Source organism: Telmatherina bonti (assembly GCF_933228915.1).
Source record: "Telmatherina bonti genome assembly, chromosome: 17".
Classification (NCBI taxonomy): Eukaryota; Metazoa; Chordata; class Actinopteri; order Atheriniformes; family Telmatherinidae; genus Telmatherina; species Telmatherina bonti.
This window is the reverse complement of record NC_136615.1, coordinates 5,508,691-5,529,049: the sequence shown is the minus strand read 5'-3', so window position 1 is coordinate 5,529,049 and position 20,359 is coordinate 5,508,691. Positions and strand designations below refer to the sequence as shown.

The 20,359-nt window shown below is 45.9% G+C and overlaps 1 protein-coding gene across 1 annotated transcript in view; it reads left to right on the top strand.

Moving 5' to 3' along the window:
• cwc27 (CWC27 spliceosome associated cyclophilin) overlaps window positions 1-19,391 on the top strand; it is a 42,922-nt gene extending 23,531 nt beyond the window's left edge. The window contains exons 12-14 of the mRNA XM_079256048.1: window positions 13,866-13,972; window positions 14,052-14,155; window positions 19,072-19,391. Coding sequence (XP_079112174.1) covers window positions 13,866-13,972; window positions 14,052-14,155; window positions 19,072-19,234 — 374 coding nt within the window. The 3' untranslated portion in view covers window positions 19,235-19,391. The remainder of the gene's footprint in view (window positions 1-13,865; window positions 13,973-14,051; window positions 14,156-19,071) is intronic.
• Window positions 19,392-20,359: the final 968 nt, after the last annotated feature.

Here is a 20,359-nt window from a genome sequence, read left to right as displayed (position 1 = left end):
AAAGCTTTATTAACAGGTAAACTGAATGAGACAGCAGCTGTCGGAAGCCAAACAGAAAACCACAATAATCATTTTATCCTGCAAATTAACTGTTGGGACAGAGAAAATATCCATTAAATTATGTATTTCATGTATTTTCTCATCTGTAAAATGTTCAGTGGACACTGCTGAACCAAAGTCTCTCACATTAGCAGCTAACGCTAAAACCAAATGCTCTCACTTTAGCAGCTAACGCTAAAACTGTGGTCTCCCACTTTAGCAGCTAACGCTAAAACTGTGGTCTCCCACTTTAGCAGCTAACGCTAAAACTGTGGTCTCCCACTTTAGCAGCTAACGCTAAAACTGTGGTCTCCCACTTTAGCAGCTAACGCTAAAACTGTGGTCTCCCACTTTAGCAGCTAACGCTAAAACTGTGGTCTCCCACTTTAGCAGCTAACGCTAAGACTGTGGTCTCCCACTTTAGCAGCGAACGCTAAGACTGTGGTCTCCCACTTTAGCAGCTAACGCTTAGAGTGTGATCACTACATTAGCAGCCAATCTACATATTTATAGTACCAGCTTTCAAATAAACATCGCAGATATTTTCTAACCTGTAATGTGTTTGATCATGCTATCATGATGACATGCCTGCATTGAGCCAGTTGATGGGCAACAATGTGCCTGAGATTAGATCTGATTGACTTCACCATTGACATCCTATAACTGATAGCATATTCCTGCTGCTTTGCTACAGCCAGAAATAAGAAAGCCATAATAAAACCTCTTCACTGTACCCACTCGGTACCACCTAAGATCACTCTATACCCACTCTATACTACCCAATACCACTCTGTGCCCACTCAGTTGCACTCTGTACTTACTCTGTCCCTCTCTGTCCTCATTCTATACCACCCAAGACCAATCTGTACCACCCAGTACCACTCTGTACCCACTCTGTACCACCCATTACCACTCAGTCCCTTACTGTACCCACTCTGTCCCACTCAAAAATAAAGCAGGACATGTCTGTGTACTCCTGTTTTTTTTATGTGACCTGTTGGTTGTTTAAAAAAAAGGAGGAACTTTATATCCGAGAAAAGCAGCGTTTGTCGTCGTTTCAGTTGCTACAACATCAGCAGCCTGATTTGTTGCTCGGGAGAGGGAGAGGAATGCACTTAGAACGGCCATCAGACTCAAAGATAGTAGTTACTGACAACAGCTGGATAGGGATGATGTGTGTTCCTCAAGTCCGACCTCAGGGCATCATCAGTCAGCATTGGGGGCCAGAGGTGGCTTCAGGGGTTTTGGGGGAGATCACTAGCTAGTCTCATAAATCAAAACAGAGAGAAGTTGCTCTGAAACAAAGAAAGGAGGAAGCAGTTGGATTCCCAGTTATTGCTCACCATTTGTATGTTTGTACTCACTTATTTGAATTTTACAAAACCAGTTTAATTTCATGATAAAGGCTGTAAAATGTAAAGCGTTATTAGCTTTCATTTCATGACTTAATCATTACACGATCATTATGGTAAGATTCCTCAAAATAAAACTTTTTGGAATACTTTATTCACGCAGTCTGAGATGGCTAGCAAACATTATAAATCGTGGACGTTATGGGTCGCAGACATTATGGCTAGCAGCCATTATGGCTCACAGACAATATAACTCTCGGATGTTATAACTTGAAGACATTATAACTTGCGGACATTATGGCGGGTGGAAATTATACCTCGCAGGCATTATAACTTGCGGACATTATGACGGGTGGAAATTATAGCTCGCAAACATTATAACTTGCGGACATTATAACTCGCAGACATTATAACTTTCGGACATTATGGCTAGTGGACATTCTAACTCGCGGACAATATGGCTCGCAGACATCATAACTTGCGGACGTTATGGCCAGTGGACATTATAGCTGACAGACATTATAACTTGCAGACATTATGACGGGTGGAAATTATAGCTCGCAGGCATTATAACTTGCGGACATTATGACGGGTGGAAATTATAGCTCGCAAACATTATAACTTGCGGACATTATAACTCGCAGACATTATAACTTTCGGACATTATGGCTAGTGGACATTATGGCTCGCGGACATTATGGCTCGCGGACATTCTAACTCGCGGACAATATGGCTCGCAGACATCATAACTTGCGGACGTTATGACTAGTGCACATTATGGCTTGCGGACATTATAACTTGCGAACATTATGGCTAGTGGACATTATAATTCGCGGACATTATGGCTAGTGGACATTATAGCTCGCAGGCATTATAACTTGCGGACGTTATGGCTCGAGGACATTATCACTCGCGGACATTGTGGCTCGCAGACATTATAACTTGCGGACATTATAAATTGCGGACATTATAAATTGCGGACATTTTGGCTCGTTGACATTTTGGCTCGTTGACATTTTGGCTCGTTGACATTATGGCTCGTGGACATTATAACTCGTGGACATTATAACTCGTGGACATTATGGCTCGCAGACATTATAACTTGCGGACATAATGGTTAGTGGACATTATGGCTTGCACACAGTATAACTTGCGGACATTATGGCTCGCAGACATTATGGCTCGCAGACATTATGACTAGTGGACATTATGACTAGTGGACATTATGGCTCGCGGACATTCTAACTCGTGGACATTATGGCTCGTGGACATTATAACTCGTGGACATTATGGCTCGCAGACATTATAACTTGCGGACATAATGGCTAGTGGACATTATGGCTCGCAGACAGTATAACTTGCGGATATTATGGCTCGCAGACATTATGACTAGTGGACATTATGGCTCGCGGACATTCTAACTCGCACACAAATGGCTCGCAAACATTATAACTTGCGAACATTATGACTAGTGCACATTATGGCTTGCGGACATTATAACTTGCGGACATTATGGCTAGTGGACATTATAACTGGCGGACATTATGGCTCGTGGACATTATGGCTCGCGGACATTATAACTCGCAGACATTATGGCTCGCAGACATTATGGCTCGCGGACATTATGGCTCGCCGACATTATAACTTGCGGACATTATGGCTATTGGACTTTATGGCTCGCGGACATTATGGCTCGCGGACATAATGGCTAGTGGACATTATGGCTTGCGGACATTATGGTTAGTGGACAGTATGGCTCGCGGACATTATAACTTGTGGACATTATGGCTAGTGGACATTATAACTTGCGGACATTATAGCTAGTGGACATTATGGCTAGTGGACATTATGGCTCGCAGACAGTATAACTTGCGGACATTATGGCTCGCAGACATTATGACTAGTGGACATTATGGCTTGTGGACATTATGGCTAGTGGAAATTATGGCTCACGGACATTTTAGCTTGCGGAAATTATGGCTAGCGGACATTATAACTTGCGGACATTATGACCAGTGGACATTATGGCTAATGGACATTATGGCTCGCGGACATTATGGCTAGTGGACATTATAACTTCCGGACATTATGGCTTGTGGACATTATGGCTCACAGACATTATAACTCGCGGACATAATGGCCAGTGGATATTATTGCTGGCGGGCATTATCACTTGTGGACATGATAACTCGCGGACATCATAACTTGCGGACATTATGGCTACTGGACATTATGGCTCGCAGACATTATGACTTGTGGATATTTTGGCTCGCAGACATTATAACTTGCGGACATTATGGCTCGCAAACATTATAACTTGCAGACATTATGGCTCGCAGACATAATGGCTCACGGACATTATGGCTTGCGGACATTATAACTTACGGACATTATAAGTTGCGGACATTATAAATTTAGGCCATTATGGCTAGTGGACATTGTGGCTAGTGGACATTATGGCTCGCAGACATTATAACTTGCGGACATTATGGCTCACAGACAATATAACTTGCGGACATTATGGCTCGCAGACATAATGGCTCACGGACATTATGGCTCGCAGACATTATAACTTGCAGACATTATAAGTTGCGGACATTATAACTTTAGGCCATTATGGCTAGTGGACATTGTGGCTAGTGGACATTATGGCTCGCAGACATTATAACTTGCGGACATTATGGCTCGCAGACAATATAACTTGCGGACATTATGGCTCGCAGACATAATGGCTCACGGACATTATGGCTTGCAGACATTATAACTTACGGACATTATGGCTCGCATACATTATGGCTAGTGGACATTATAACTTGCGGACATTGTGGTTAGTGGACATTATGGCTCACAGACATTATAACTCGTGGACATTATGGCTAGTGGACATTATGGCTCACAGACATTATAACTCATGAACCTTATGGCTAGTGGACATTATGGCTCGCAGACATTAAAACTTGCGGACATTATGGCTCGCAGACATTATAACTTGCGGACATTATGGCTGGTGGACATTATGTCTCACAGACATTATAAGTCGCGGACATTATGACTAGCTGACATTATGGCTCGCAGACATAATAACTTGTGGACATTATGGCTCGCAGACATTATAACTTGCGGACATTATGGCTAGTGGACATTATAACTTGCGGACATTGTGGCTAGTGGACATTATGGCTCACAGACATTATAACTCGTGGACATTATGGCTCACAGACATTATAACTCGTGGACATTATGGCTAGTGGACATTATGGCTCGCAGACATTATAACTTGCGGACATTATGGCTCATAGACATTATAAGTCGCGGACATTATGGCTAATGGACATAATAACTCGCAGACATAAATTGCGGACATTATGGCTAGTGCACATTATGACTCGCAGACATAAATTGCGGACATTTTGGCTAGCACACATTTTGGCTCACAAACATTATGGCTCGCAGACATTATAACTGTCGGACATTATAACTGTCGGACATTATAACTGTCGGACATTATAACTGTCGGACATTATAACTGGCGGACATTATAACTTGCGGACATTATAGCTAGTGGAGATTATGGCTCGGGGACATTTTAGCTCGCGGAAATTATGGCTAGTGGACATTATACCTTGCGGGCATTATGGCCAGTGGACATTATGGCTAATGGACATTATGGCTCGCAGACATAACTTGCGGACATTATGGCTCGCACACATTATGACTAGTGGACTTTATGGCTTGCGGACATTCTAACTCGCAGACAGTATGGCTCGCAGACATTATAACTTGCGGACATTATGACTAGTGCACATTATGGCTCGCGGACATCATAACTCTCGGACATTATGGCTCGCAGACATTATACCTTGCGGACATTATGGCTAGTGGACATTATGGCTTGCAGACATTATAACTTACGGACATTATGGCCAGTGGACATTATAACTTGCAGACATTATGGCTAGTGGACATTATAACTTGCAGACATCATGGCTTACAGACATTATGACTAGAGGACATTATGACTCGCGGACATTATACCTTGCGGACAATATGGCTAGTGGACATTATGGCTTGCAGACATTATAACTTATGGACATTATGGCTAGCACACATTATGGCTCACAGACATTATGGCTCGCAGACATTATAATGTCGGACATTATAACTTGCGGACATTATAGCTAGTGGAGATTATGGCTAGTGGAAATTATGGCTCGCGGACATTTTAGCTCGCGGAAATTATGACTAGCGGACATCATAGCTAGCGGACATTATAACTTGCGGACATTATGGCCAGTGGACATTATGGCTCGCGGACATTATGGCTCGCAGACATTATGGCTAGTGGACATTATAACTTCCGGACATTATGGCTAGTGGACATTATGGCTCACAGACATTATAACTCGCGGACATTATGGCCAGTGGATATTATTGCTGGTGGGCATTATCACTTGTGGACATTGTGGCTCGCAGACATTATAACTTGCGGACATTATGGCTCACAGACATAATGGCTCATGGACATTATGGCTAGTTGACATTATGGCTCGCGGACATTATACCTTGCGGACATTATGGCTAGTGGACATTATGGCTTGCAGACATTATAACTTACGGACATTATGGCTAGTGCAAATTATGGCTCGCAGACATTATAAATTGCGGACATTTTGGCTAGCACATATTATGGCTCGCAGACATTATAATTGTCGGACATTATAACTTGCGGACATTATGGCTCGCAGACATTATGACTAGTGGACATTATGGCTTGCGGACATTATGGCTAGTGGAAATTATGGCTCGCATACATTTTAGCTCGCGGAAATTATTGCTAGCGGACATCATAGCTAGCGGACATTATAACTTGCGGACATTATGGCCAGTGGACATTATGGCCAGTGGACATTATGGCTCGCGGACATTATGGCTAGTGGACATTATAACTTCCGGACATTATGGCTAGTGGACATTATGGCTCACAGACATTATAACTTGCGGACATTATGGCCAGTGGATATTATTGCTGGCGGGCATTATCACTTGTGGACATGATAACTCGCGGACATCATAACTTGCGGACATTATGGCTACTGGACATTATGGCTACTGGACATTATGGCTCGCAGACATTATAACTTGCGGACATTATGGCTCACAGACAATATAACTTGCGGACATTATGGCTCGCAGACATAATGGCTCACGGACATTATGGCTCGCAGACATTATAACTTGCAGACATTATAAGTTGCAGACATTATACCTTTAGGCCATTATGGCTAGTGGACATTGTGGCTAGTGGACATTATGGCTCGCAGACATTACAACTTGCGGACATTATGACGGGTGGAAATTATAGCTCGCAAACATTATAACTTGCGGACATGACGGGTGGAAATTATAGCTCGCAGGCATTATAACTTGCGGACATTATGACGGGTGGAAATTATAGCTCGCAAACATTATAACTTGCGGACATTATAACTCGCAGACATTATAACTTTCGGACATTATGGCTAGTGGACATTATGGCTCGCGGACATTATAACTCGCGGATATTTTGTCTTGCAGACATTATAACTTGGGGACATTGTGGCTCGCAGACATTATAACTTGCAGACATTATGGCTAGTGGACATTATGACTAGTGGACATTATGGCTCGCGGACATTCTAACTCGCGGACAATATGGCTCGCAGACATCATAACTTGCAGACGTTATGACTAGTGCACATTATGGCTTGCGGACATTATAACTTGCGAACATTATGGCTAGTGGACATTATAATTCGCGGACATTATGGCTAGTGGACATTATAGCTCGCAGGCATTATAACTTGCGGACATTATGGCTCACAGACAATATAACTTGCGGACATTATGGCTCGCAGACATAATGGCTCACGGACATTATGGCTCGCAGACATTATAACTTGCAGACATTATAAGTTGCGGACATTATAACTTTAGGCCATTATGGTTAGTGGACATTGTGGCTAGTGGACATTATGGCTCGCAGACATTATAACTTGCGGACATTATGGCTTGCAGACATTATAACTTACGGACATTATGGCTCGCATACATTATGGCTAGTGGACATTATAACTTGCGGACATTCTGGTTAGTGGACATTATGGCTCACAGACATTATAACTCGTGGACATTATGACTAGTGGACATTATGGCTCACAGACATTATAACTCATGGACCTTATGGCTAGTGGACATTATGGCTCGCAGACATTAAAACTTGCGGACATTATGGCTCGCAGACATTATAACTTGCGGACATTATGGCTAGTGGACATTATGTCTCACAGACATTATAAGTCGCGGACATTATGGCTAGTGGACATTATAACTCGCAGACATAATAACTTGTGGACATTATGGCTCGCAGACATTATAACTTGCGGACATTATGGCTAGTGGACATTATAACTTGCGGACATTGTGGCTAGTGGACATTATGGCTCACAGACATTATAACTCGTGGACATTATGGCTAGTGGACATTATGGCTCGCAGACATTAAAACTTGCGGACATTATGGCTCGCAGACATTATAACTTGCGGACATTATGGCTAGTGGACATTATGGCTCATAGACATTATAAGTCGCGGACATTATGGCTACTGGACATTATAACTCGCAGACATTATGATTAGCTGACATTATGGCTAGTGGACATTATAACTTACGGACATTATGGCTAGTGCACATTATGACTCGCAGACATAAATTGCGGACATTTTGGCTAGCACACATTTTGGCTCACAAACATTATGGCTCGCAGACATTATAACTGTCGGACATTATAACTTACGGACATTATAACTTGCGGACATTATAGCTAGTGGAGATTATGGCTCGGGGACATTTTAGCTCGCGGAAATTATGGCTAGTGGACATTATACCTTGCGGGCATTATGGCCAGTGGACATTATGGCTAATGGACATTATGGCTCGCCGACATTATGGCTCGCAGACATAATAACTTGCGGACATTATGGCTCGCACACATTATGACTAGTGGACTTTATGGCTTGCGGACATTCTAACTCGCGGACAATATGGCTCGCAGACATTATAACTTGCGGACATTATGACTAGTGCACATTATGGCTCGCGGACATCATAACTCTCGGACATTATGGCTCGCAGACATTATACCTTGCGGACATTATGGCTAGTGGACATTATGGCTCGCGGACATTATGGCTAGTGGACATTATAACTTCCGGACATTATGGCTAGTGGACATTATGGCTCACAGACATTATAACTCGCGGACATTATGGCCAGTGGATATTATTGCTGGTGGGCATTATCACTTGTGGACATTGTGGCTCGCAGACATTATAACTTGCGGACATTATGGCTCACAGACATAATGGCTCATGGACATTATGGCTAGTTGACATTATGGCTCGCGGACATTATACCTTGCGGACATTATGGCTAGTGGACATTATGGCTTGCAGACATTATAACTTACGGACATTATGGCTAGTGCACATTATGGCTCGCAGACATTATAAATTGCGGACATTTTGGCTAGCACACATTATGGCTCGCAGACATTATGGCTCGCAGACATTATAATTGTCGGACATTATAACTTGCGGACATTATGGCTCGCAGACATTATGACTAGTGGACATTATGGCTTGCGGACATTATGGCTAGTGGAAATTATGGCTCGCAGACATTTTAGCTCGCGGAAATTATGGCTAGCGGACATCATAGCTAGCGGACATTATAACTTGCGGACATTATGGCCAGTGGACATTATGGCTAATGGACATTATGGCTCGCGGACATTATGGCTAGTGGACATTATAACTTCCGGACATTATGGCTAGTGGACATTATGGCTCACAGACATTATAACTTGCGGACATTATGGCCAGTGGATATTATTGCTGGCGGGCATTATCACTTGTGGACATGATAACTCGCGGACATCATAACTTGCGGACATTATGGCTACTGGACATTATGGCTACTGGACATTATGGCTCGCAGACATTATAACTTGCGGACATTATGGCTCACAGACAATATAACTTGCGGACATTATGGCTCGCAGACATAATGGCTCGCGGACATTATAACTTGCAGACATTATAAGTTGCAGACATTATAAGTTGCAGACATTATACCTTTAGGCCATTATGGCTAGTGGACATTGTGGCTAGTGGACATTATGGCTTGCAGACATTATAACTTGCGGACATTGTGGTTAGTGGACATTATGGCTCACAGACATTATAACTCGTGGACATTATGGCTCGCGGACATTATGGCTAGTGGACATTATAACTTCCGGACATTATGGCTCACAGACATTATAACTTGCGGACATTATGGCTCGCATACATTATGGCTAGTGGACATTATGGCTCGCAGACATTATAACTCATGGACATTATGGCTCGCGGACATTATGGCTAGTGGACATTATAACTTCCGGACATTATGGCTAGTGGACATTATGGCTCACAGACATTATAAGTCGCGGACATTATGGCTAGTAGACATTATGGCTCACAGACATTATAAGTCGCGGACATTATGGCTCGCGGACATTATGGCTAGTGGACATTATAACTTCCGGACATTATGGCTCACAGACATTATAACTTGCGGACATTATGGCTCGCATACATTATGGCTAGTGGACATTATAACTTGCGGACATTGTGGTTAGTGGACATTATGGCTCACAGACATTATAACTCGTGGACATTATGGCTCGCGGACATTATGGCTAGTGGACATTATAACTTCCGGACATTATGGCTCACAGACATTATAACTTGCGGACATTATGGCTCGCATACATTATGGCTAGTGGACATTATGGCTCGCAGACATTATAACTCATGGACATTATGGCTCGCGGACATTATGGCTAGTGGACATTATAACTTCCGGACATTATGGCTAGTGGATATTATGGCTCACAGACATTATAACTTGCGGACATTATGGCTCGGATACATTATGGCTAGTGGACATTATAACTTGCGGACATTGTGGTTAGTGGACATTATGGCTCACAGACATTATAACTCGTGGACATTATGGCTAGTGGACATTATGGCTCGCAGACATTATAACTCATGGACATTATGGCTAGTGGACATTATGGCTAATGGACATTATGGCTCGCGGACATTATGGCTCGCGGACATTATGGCTCACAGACATTATAACTTCCGGACATTATGGCTAGTGGACATTATGGCTCACAGACATTATAACTTGCGGACATTATGGCCAGTGGATATTATTGCTGGGGGGCATTATCACTTGTGGACATGATAACTCGCGGACATCATAACTTGCGGACATTATGGCTACTGGACATTATGGCTCGCAGACATTATAACTTGCGGACATTATGGCTCACAGACAATATAACTTGCGGACATTATGGCTCGCAGACATTATAACTTGCGGACATTATGGCTCGCAGACAATATAACTTGCGGACATTATGGCTCGCAGACATTATAACTTGCAGACATTATAAGTTGCAGACATTATAACTTTAGGCCATTATGGCTAGTGGACATTATGGCTCGCAGACATTATAACTTGCGGACATTATGGCTCGCAGACATTATGGCTCGCAGACAATATAACTTGCGGACATCATGGCTCGCAGACATAATGGCTCACGGACATTATGGCTTGCGGACATTATAACTTGCGGACATTATGGCTCGCATACATTATGACTAGTGGACATTATGGCTCGCAGACAATATAACTTGCGGACATGGTGGCTCGCAGACATTATAACTTGCAGACATTATGGCTCGCAGACAATATAACTTGCGGACATTATGGCTCGCAGACATTATAACTTGCAGACATTATAAGTTGCAGACATTATAACTTTAGGCCATTATGGCTAGTGGACATTATGGCTCGCAGACATTATAACTTGCGGACATTATGGCTCGCAGACATTATGACTAGTGGACATTATGGCTCGCAGACAATATAACTTGCGGACATCATGGCTCGCAGACATAATGGCTCACGGACATTATGGCTTGCGGACATTATAACTTGCGGACATTATGGCTCGCATACATTATGGCTAGTGGACATTATGGCTCGCATACATTATGGCTAGTGGACATTATAACTCGTGGACATTATGGCTAGTGGACATTATGGCTCGCAGACATTATAACTCATGGACATTATGGCTAGTGGACATTATGGCTCGCAGACATTAAAACTTGCGGACATTATGGCTCGCAGACATTATAACTTGCGGACATTATGGCTAGTGGACATTATGGCTCACAGACATTATAAGTCGCGGACATTATGGCTAGTGGACATTATGGCTCACAGACATTATAAGTCGCGGACATTATGGCTAGTGGACATTATGGCTCACAGACATTATAAGTCGCGGACATTATGGCTAGTGGACATTATGGCTCACAGACATTATAAGTCGCGGACATTATGGCTAGTGGACATTATGGCTCACAGACATTATAAGTCGCGGACATTATGGCTAGTGGACATTATGGCTCACAGACATTATAAGTCGCGGACATTATGGCTAGTGGACATTATAACTCGCAGACATTATGACTAGCTGACAATATGGCTCGCAGACATTATAACTTGTGGACATTAATGCTCGCAGACATTATAGCTCGCAGACATTATAACTCGTGGACATTATGGCTAATGGAGATTATGGCTCCGGGGACATTATGGCTAATGGACATTATGGCTAGCTGATATTATGGCTTGCAGACATTATAACTTGGTGACATTATGGCTTACGAATATTATGGCTTGCTGACAGTATGGCTTGCAGACATGGCTGGAATAAAGCCAAGAAGACATTTGGGATGCAGCTGAGGTGGAGGTGCTGCAGTGAGGATAGCAGGTAGACAGTAGCATTAAGACGTGTGGAAACATGGAAACAGTGTGTGCGTGTGTGTGTGTGTGTTGTGTGTGTTTGAGACGTGAGAGAATGATGTGCAGATGAGAAAAGGCTTGGTCACTGCTGATCTATGTGTGTTATTTCTACAAACCTCTGCTGCTATATTTATTTATACATTCATTTGACATTATTTGAGCCTCATAATCTGACAGCTGTGAAACAGTAGCTTAAGTTGATGGTCATGTCCAATCAGGATCTGCCTCAGTGGAGTACATATGTAGCCCCAAACAGCTTGGCTTTAGACTTTAGAAAAGAAAACAATTAAACTTTGATAATTGTTTTGGTCCAGTAGGTTAATTTGTTTGTTTTATTCATTGATTATATTTTAATATTGCATATTTTCTTGTTTTTATCCATTTTTTTCTGTTATTGCCAAGCTGTAGCTTCATGATTAAATATAAATGTGATATTCCTTTGTGCCTGTTTACTTTCAGCTTTTATGTGAAAGATGCTGCACGTGAAGGAGTCTGACTCCATAAATAATTTGAATAGACACATTTTGTCCTTTTTTCTTGGTCCAGTTTGTCCTGCAGACTGACGTTTTGTTTGTTTTCAGTCTCTTGCTGTTTTCTTTTTTTTTTTACATCAGCTGATCTTCGTCTGCACGCTGTCTCTCCTCCTCAGTCATGTCTTCATGATAAAAGGCTGAGTAAATAAGCAGAGGGTGTTTACACTCTTAAATCATTTGTTTGCTTGTCTGTGAGTGTGTGCAGTCAGAGTTGAGGCAATGCTGACCTCACCGTCTGATGGGATGGATTTATGTTGGCGTAGTGAGACGCTGCCGTCAGCGGGATGATGGCGAGGTTTCACACTGACCTCAGCTTCAGCTTCAGCTTCATGTGGTAGCTGAACTCGCTGCCTTGTGGCTTCAATGTCTTTGATTTGATTGTTTTCCCGTTGCGTCCACGTCACAGCTGCAACTGATGATTGTTCTTGTAATATCTCCCTTTAAAATGTCAAATACATCAAATCCATAACTGTATTATAAACAATCAGTTTGTGTCAAATCAAACCACAAAATGTTGATTTAATTTCATTCTTCAGTATAAGATGTTAAATCAGTTTAGATCAGTTGCTATGGAGATTTATCCTGTTACACATCAGTTGCCATGGAGATTTATCCGGTTACACATCCTGTTTCAGCAGTAGCATAAATAAATAAAAAAAATCTCTTTTTCTTCCTAGTATTAGTAATGCAAGCAGTATTTAGCATTTAGAATTTTATTTTTGTTATTGCATATATTTATTTAGTAATTGAAGTGTTTTTACTTTATTCCACTGATGTAACTTCTGAGACAAAATAAGTTTTAATATTATTCTCTTGTAGGTTAATTTAATGTAGCAACAATATGTATGTGCTATATATATTTATACATGTATAAAATATGTGTTTATGTTTTGAGTGGAGTAACTATGTGGTCGCCCCCCCCCCCCCCCCCCCCCCCCCCCCGCCCCCCCCCCCCCATTTACAACACAGAGAAGAAGCCGAGCAATGAGGCCGTCGCAGAGTATCTGGAAGGCAGGAAGAAGTACGAAGAGCTCAGGAAACAGAAACTGAAGAAAGGATCCAGCAGAGAAGAACAGGTGGGAATGACGTCATGAGAAGCAGCAGATTAACGATTAATCATCACGAACATTGATCTTTTCATGACATGTGATGCAGACGATGGCCCTGCTCAATCGCTTCAAGTCAAAGCTGTCTTCAGCCATCACCGAAGGTCCAGAGGAGGACGTGGAGGAGCTGGCTGAGGACGACGATAAGGGATGGTGAGTAAACACAGACTCTCCGTCCACACGGAGCAGGTTTCCCTCAAAACCAGGATATTTTCCTCTGATTCTGTCTGTCGTCCACATGAAAACACAGATTTATGCATCAGAAATGATTCTTTAAAAACCTCAGACTGAAGAGAAGATGTTCTAACACTCCGTCTGCATGTATCACCGGGGTTTTATAAACATCTCCGTCTACGACAGGAAACACCACGACGTCACATGTCGACCTTTGTTTCCATCAGCACGGACGTCCTCAGACATGTTGGCGTCGTCCATTGTCCAGGTGCTTCGTGTGTGTTTTTACACTGCTGTGTGTACCGCTCCACGTCGACGACCGACGGACGAGATGAAGGACGGTTATTTCCACCGCCTCACCACATCAAGTTTAGAGATACCAAAGGATTAGTGGCGCTGCCGCCTGAAGGTTTGATGTGATATTAATGTTTAACAACACGTTGTGTGGAGACGTGTCAGGATTTGTGTTTAGAGGTCAGTCAGGAGATCAGTTATAGATAATTAATGCTTCAATCAATACTCTACTTCACTTTGTCTCCAGACTCATTTACTACAAATCTGATTTATCGGTTCCAGGACGGCGTCTCACGTTGCCTCCAGCGGCGAGGACGGCGTCTCACGTTGCCTCCAGCGGCGAGGACGGCGTCTCACGTTGCCTCCAGCGGCGAGGACGGCGTCTCACGTTGCCTCCAGCGGCGAGGACGACGTCTCACGTTGCTACTAGCGGCGAGGACACCGTCTCACGTTGCTACTAGCGGCGAGGACGGCGTCTCACGTTGCCTCCAGCGGCGAGGACGACGTCTCACGTTGCCTCCAGCGGCGAGGACGGCGTCTCACGTTGCCTCCAGCGGCGAGGACGGCGTCTCACGTTGCCTCCAGCGGCGAGGACGGCGTCTCACGTTGCCTCTAGCGGCGAGGACACCGTCTCACGTTGCTACTAGCGGCGAGGACGGCGTCTCACGTTGCCTCCAGCGGCGAGGACGGCGTCTCACGTTGCCTCCAGCGGCGAGGACGGCGTCTCACGTTGCCTCCAGCGGCGAGGACGGCGTCTCACGTTGCCTCCAGCGGCGAGGACGGCGTCTCACGTTGCCTCCAGCGGCGAGGACGGCGTCTCACGTTGCCTCCAGCGGCGAGGACGGCGTCTCACGTTGCCTCCAGCGGCGAGGACGGCGTCTCACGTTGCTACTAGCGGCGAGGACGGCGTCTCACGTTGCCTCCAGCGGCGAGGACGACGTCTCACGTTGCTACTAGCGGCGAGGACGGCGTCTCACGTTGCTACTAGCGGCGAGGACGGCGTCTCACGTTGCTACTAGCGGCGAGGACGGCGTCTCACGTTGCCTCCAGCGGCGAGGACGGCGTCTCACGTTGCCTCCAGCGGCGAGGACGACGTCTCACGTTGCTACTAGCGGCGAGGACGACGTCTCACGTTGCTACTAGCGGCGAGGACGACGTCTCACGTTGCTACTAGCGGCGAGGACACCGTCTCACGTTGCTACTAGCGGCGAGGACGACGTCTCACGTTGCCTCCAGCGGCGAGGACAACGTTTCACGTTGCCTCCAGCGGCGAGGACGACGTCTCACGTTGCCTCCAGCGGCGAGGACACCGTCTCACGTTGCCTCCAGCGGCGAGGACGACGTCTCACGTTGCCTCCAGCGGCGAGGACACCGTCTCACGTTGCTACTAGCGGCGAGGACGACGTCTCACGTTGCCTCCAGCGGCGAGGACACCGTCTCACGTTGCCTCCAGCGGCGAGGACGACGTCTCACGTTGCCTCCAGCGGCGAGGACGACGTCTCACGTTGCCTCCAGCGGCGAGGACACCGTCTCACGTTGCTACTAGCGGCGAGGACGACGTCTCACGTTGCCTCCCGCGGCGAGGACGACGTCTCACGTTGCCTCCCGCGGCGAGGACGACGTTTCACGTTGCCTCCAGCGGCGAGGACGACGTCTCACGTTGCTACTAGCGGCGAGGACGACGTTTCACGTTGCCTCCCGCGGCGAGGACGACGTTTCACGTTGCTACTAGCGGCGAGGACGACGTTTCACGTTGCCTCCAGCGGCGAGGACGACGTCTCACGTTGCTACTAGCGGCGAGGACGACGTTTCACGTTTCTACTAGCGGCGAGGACGACGTTTCACGTTGCTACTAGCGGCGAGGACGACGTCTCACGTTGCTACTAGCGGCGAGGACACCGTCTCACGTTGCTGCTAGCGGCGAGGACGACGTCTCACGTTGCTACTAGCGGCGAGGACGACGTTTCACGTTGCCTCCCGCGGCGAGGACGACGTTTCACGTTGCTAGTAGCGGCGAGGACGACGTTTCACGTTGCTACTAGCGGCGAGGACGACGTCTCACGTTGCTACTAGCGGCAAGGACGACGTCTCACGTTGCCTCCAGCGGCGAGGACGACGTCTCATGTTGCCTCCAGCGGCGAGGACGACGTCTCACGTTACACCCAACACCGCCCCCCGGTGGGCAATGGTGGTATTGTCTTTTTTCGGCGTCACACAATGGACAGATTATTCCGTACGTCGCTGACGCAGGACGAAACCGGCCGTCCGTCTCCTTCGTTCAGCGTAAACGGACCTCAGAGAGACGAGGAAACGAAGAAGCTGACGCTCGCTGCTTTGTAATGAATATGTGTGAAAGTTCAAAGTGTGTGTGTGTGTGTGTGTGTGTGTGTGTGTGTGTGTGTGTGTGTTTTGGACCTGAAGCCACCAGATCGGCCATCAGGAAATGGAGCCTGACGTAGAGATGTGGAACGGCAGCGAGTGAAATGGAAACCATGTGTGAGTTGGAGTGAAGTGTCTGTGTGTGAAAGATTTACAATAACAAAACCTGGACTTGCTATTAGTCCTGAAGACTGGGTGGGGGGGGTCCCGGCTCTACAGACACCTCGGAGTGCCAGGTGGGGGGGGGGGCAGACCCAGACTAACAGCAGTGGGAAGTCTGTGCCACTCCAGAACGTGGGTTATAACAGGTCAGATGCTGGAAGTCAAGTCTGGGCCAGAGGAGGTAAACTGTTCCATCTGCCGACAGACCCCGCCCCCCACCATCCCACCCCCCCACCAAGCCCCCTGCTGCTTTTATACCAGGAGAAGCTTCTGGAGAGCCGGGACTCCTCCAGGTCCACCACAGTCCAGCCAGGACGGTCCAGATGAGCATCATAAAGCAGGGAGGGGTCACTGGGGGGGGGGTTGTTGCCGCCGCAAAGGAGGTGATGTTTTTATCAGCGTCTGTCTGTTTGTGTTCGAGATCAATTAAAAAGTTCTGGACGGATTTTCATGAAATGTTCAGGACATGTTGGAAAGGTGGAAAGGAAGAACTGGTTTAATTCTGGTGCTGATCTGGATCCCCGACTGGATCACTAGAAACTTCATCAGGATTCTCTCGCACTGGGCTCGACGGAGGTTGCTTTTCTACTTTCATATTTAGCAAGCAACTTAATCCGTGGCAGGGCGGGGCGTGCACCTGGTGGGGCGTGCACCTGTTGGGGCGTGCACGAGGCAGGGCGGGGTGTGCACCTGTTGGGGCGTGCACGAGGCAGGGCGGGGTGTGCACCTGGTGGGGCGTGCACGAGGCAGGGCGGGGCGTGCACGAGGCAGGGCGGGGCGTGCACCTGGTGGGGCATGCACGAGGCAGGGCGGGGCGTGCACCTGGTGGGGCGTGCACGAGGCAGGGTGGGGCGTGCACCTGGTGGGGCGTGCACGAGGCAGGGTGGGGCGTGCACACAGCCGTGTCCGTTTGTTTTAACGCCACATGTTGGAAACACGTTGGAACTTTCTCGCCACCTCGATCAGCTGTTTTATCAAAACAATCCGTTTTACCTGAAACAGGAAGCAGCAACTTTGCACTTCCTGCTTTTCTGTGTTAACCACGCCCACCTCACATGTCCGACCAATCACGCGATGCTTCTTGGAGCCATGCAAGAACTTTTTTTTTTTTTTGTCTTGTCCAGCATTTAAGCAGCAGCATGATGGTCTGGATGCTGTTCCGCTGGCAAATTTACTTTGCCAAGGGAAGCATCATAGATATAATGCTCCCCTTGATATTCTGGATTCTAATTTTATTTTTCTATTTATTTTACATAATTATTTGTATTACAAAGTTTGTACTGCTGGACCGGACCGGAGAGGATAGAAGAGGGACAGAAAGAGAAGAGAGAAGAAGAGAAAACAGAAAAACACCTCGTAGAGACCAAGATAAAAAAAAAGAATGAGAAAGAGAACAACGTTCTGGGTTCTGGTGGAAGATGGAACGTTTGAGGAAACGCAGGCTAACGTGGAGCCTGATGACATCACTCGCTGTGATGACATCACAGGTTTTCCCAAAATGGAAACAATTTTTCTCAAACAAACTTCTGTTGTTTGGCGCTTCAACAGCAGCTCTCATTACACCGTCCTGCGGTTGTCCAGGTAGTTCGGACCTGCCTGAAACCTGAACACACCGGCATCCACCACGTCCTCACCAGACTTTTCACATGGACCGACGGATCCTTACCAGAAGCTGGACCTCCACAGCGCTGAAGCAGTGTGGGATCATCTGGTGTGTTTCGTGTTGTCCTGGTCATACATGTAAAAACCCGGCAGGACATGCTGGTCAGTGTCCCGTCTCGTGTCTGAAAACAGACCCGGTAACAGCAGAACCAGCCCACTTTCCGCCCAGCTGTCCCTTGTGTCCCCACTGACCCCAGAAGAGATTCCAGGTCTGGATTCTTTCAGACCTCTCAGATCTGCTAGAAGCAGCCAGAAGACGACTGATAAAGAGTTCTGGGGGTTTGGTCGGGTTGTTCTGGTTCTGACATCCAGCTGCTTCAGAGAGGACAGGTCCTCCTGAGGTCTGGTTTAGGGCTGGTCCGCTGCCGAGCTTTGACCTCTGTCTCTGTCTGATCTAGGATGTCCCACGTCCTGCAGTTTGACGAGCAGACCAGAAAAGTCAAGGACGCCAACATGCAGGACGAGGACACGTTCGAGATCTACGACCCGCGCAACCCCGTCAACAAACGCCGTAGAGAGGAGAGCAAGAAGATCCTGAAGGAGAAGAAGGCCAAAAGGTGAAGTCTGGTCCGGCTGGTCCACGTTCCCGTGTCTCCAGACCCGCTCCGGGTTCCGGACCAAGGACACCTGATTCCCTTATATTGTTCCCAAACAGATGTTGTTGATTTTCTTGTTCCTGTTTCATGTCCACATGTTCCCCAAAAATAAACGATGTTGGAAGACCAGCCTCATGTCCCATTTCTACCCCAAACACCAAAAACCAGTGTGATACTGGTTTCCTTTCTGGTACCTGCTCATTCTGGTCTCATGCTGGTCTATTCAATTTCAATTCAATTCAACTTTATTTATATGGCATCAAATCACGGCAATGCCATCTCAAGATGCTTTACAGACAGGAAAAAACATAATGAAGGCCAATTCATAATAGCCTATATAAGAAAACCAACAGATTGAGTTGGAGGATCCCACTCAATCTTTTGGCTCCTAATTTTGGCTATATTACGTAAATGAAAGAAGGCTGTTTTAGTAACCTGCTTAATATGTGGACCAAAGGACAGGTCAGGGTCAAATATTACTCCAAGGTTTCTCACTGTAGCACTGGAAGCTAAAGTAATGCCATCCAGGTTCATTACAAAACTGGAAAATTTAGCTCTGAGTTTTTCAGATCCAACGAGAATTACTTCAGTCTTATCTGAGTTTAAGAGGAGAAAATTTCTAGACATCCAAGTCTTTATGTCTATGAGACAATTTTGTAGCCTATTGGGCTGATTTGTTTCATCTGGTTTAAAGGATAAGTATAGTTGAGTATCATCTGCATAACAATGAAAGTTTATTCCATGTTATCTAATAATTTTGCCTAAAGGGAGCATATATAGCGTGAAGAGTATTGGTCCAAGTACAGAACCTTGAGGAACTCCATGACTTACTGTAGTTTGGGAGGAGGACTTGTCATTTACATGAACAAACTGAAGTCTATCAGATAAATATGATTTAAACCAGCTTAACGCTGTACCTGTAATTCCAATCACCTGTTCTAGTCTCTGTAACAGAATGTTATGATCGACTGTATCAAATGCAGCACTAAGATCAAGCAAGATAAGTACGGACACAAGTCCTTTGTCTGAGGCCATAAGAAGGTCATTAGTAACTTTCACCAATGCCGTCTCAGTGAGATGATGAGCTTTC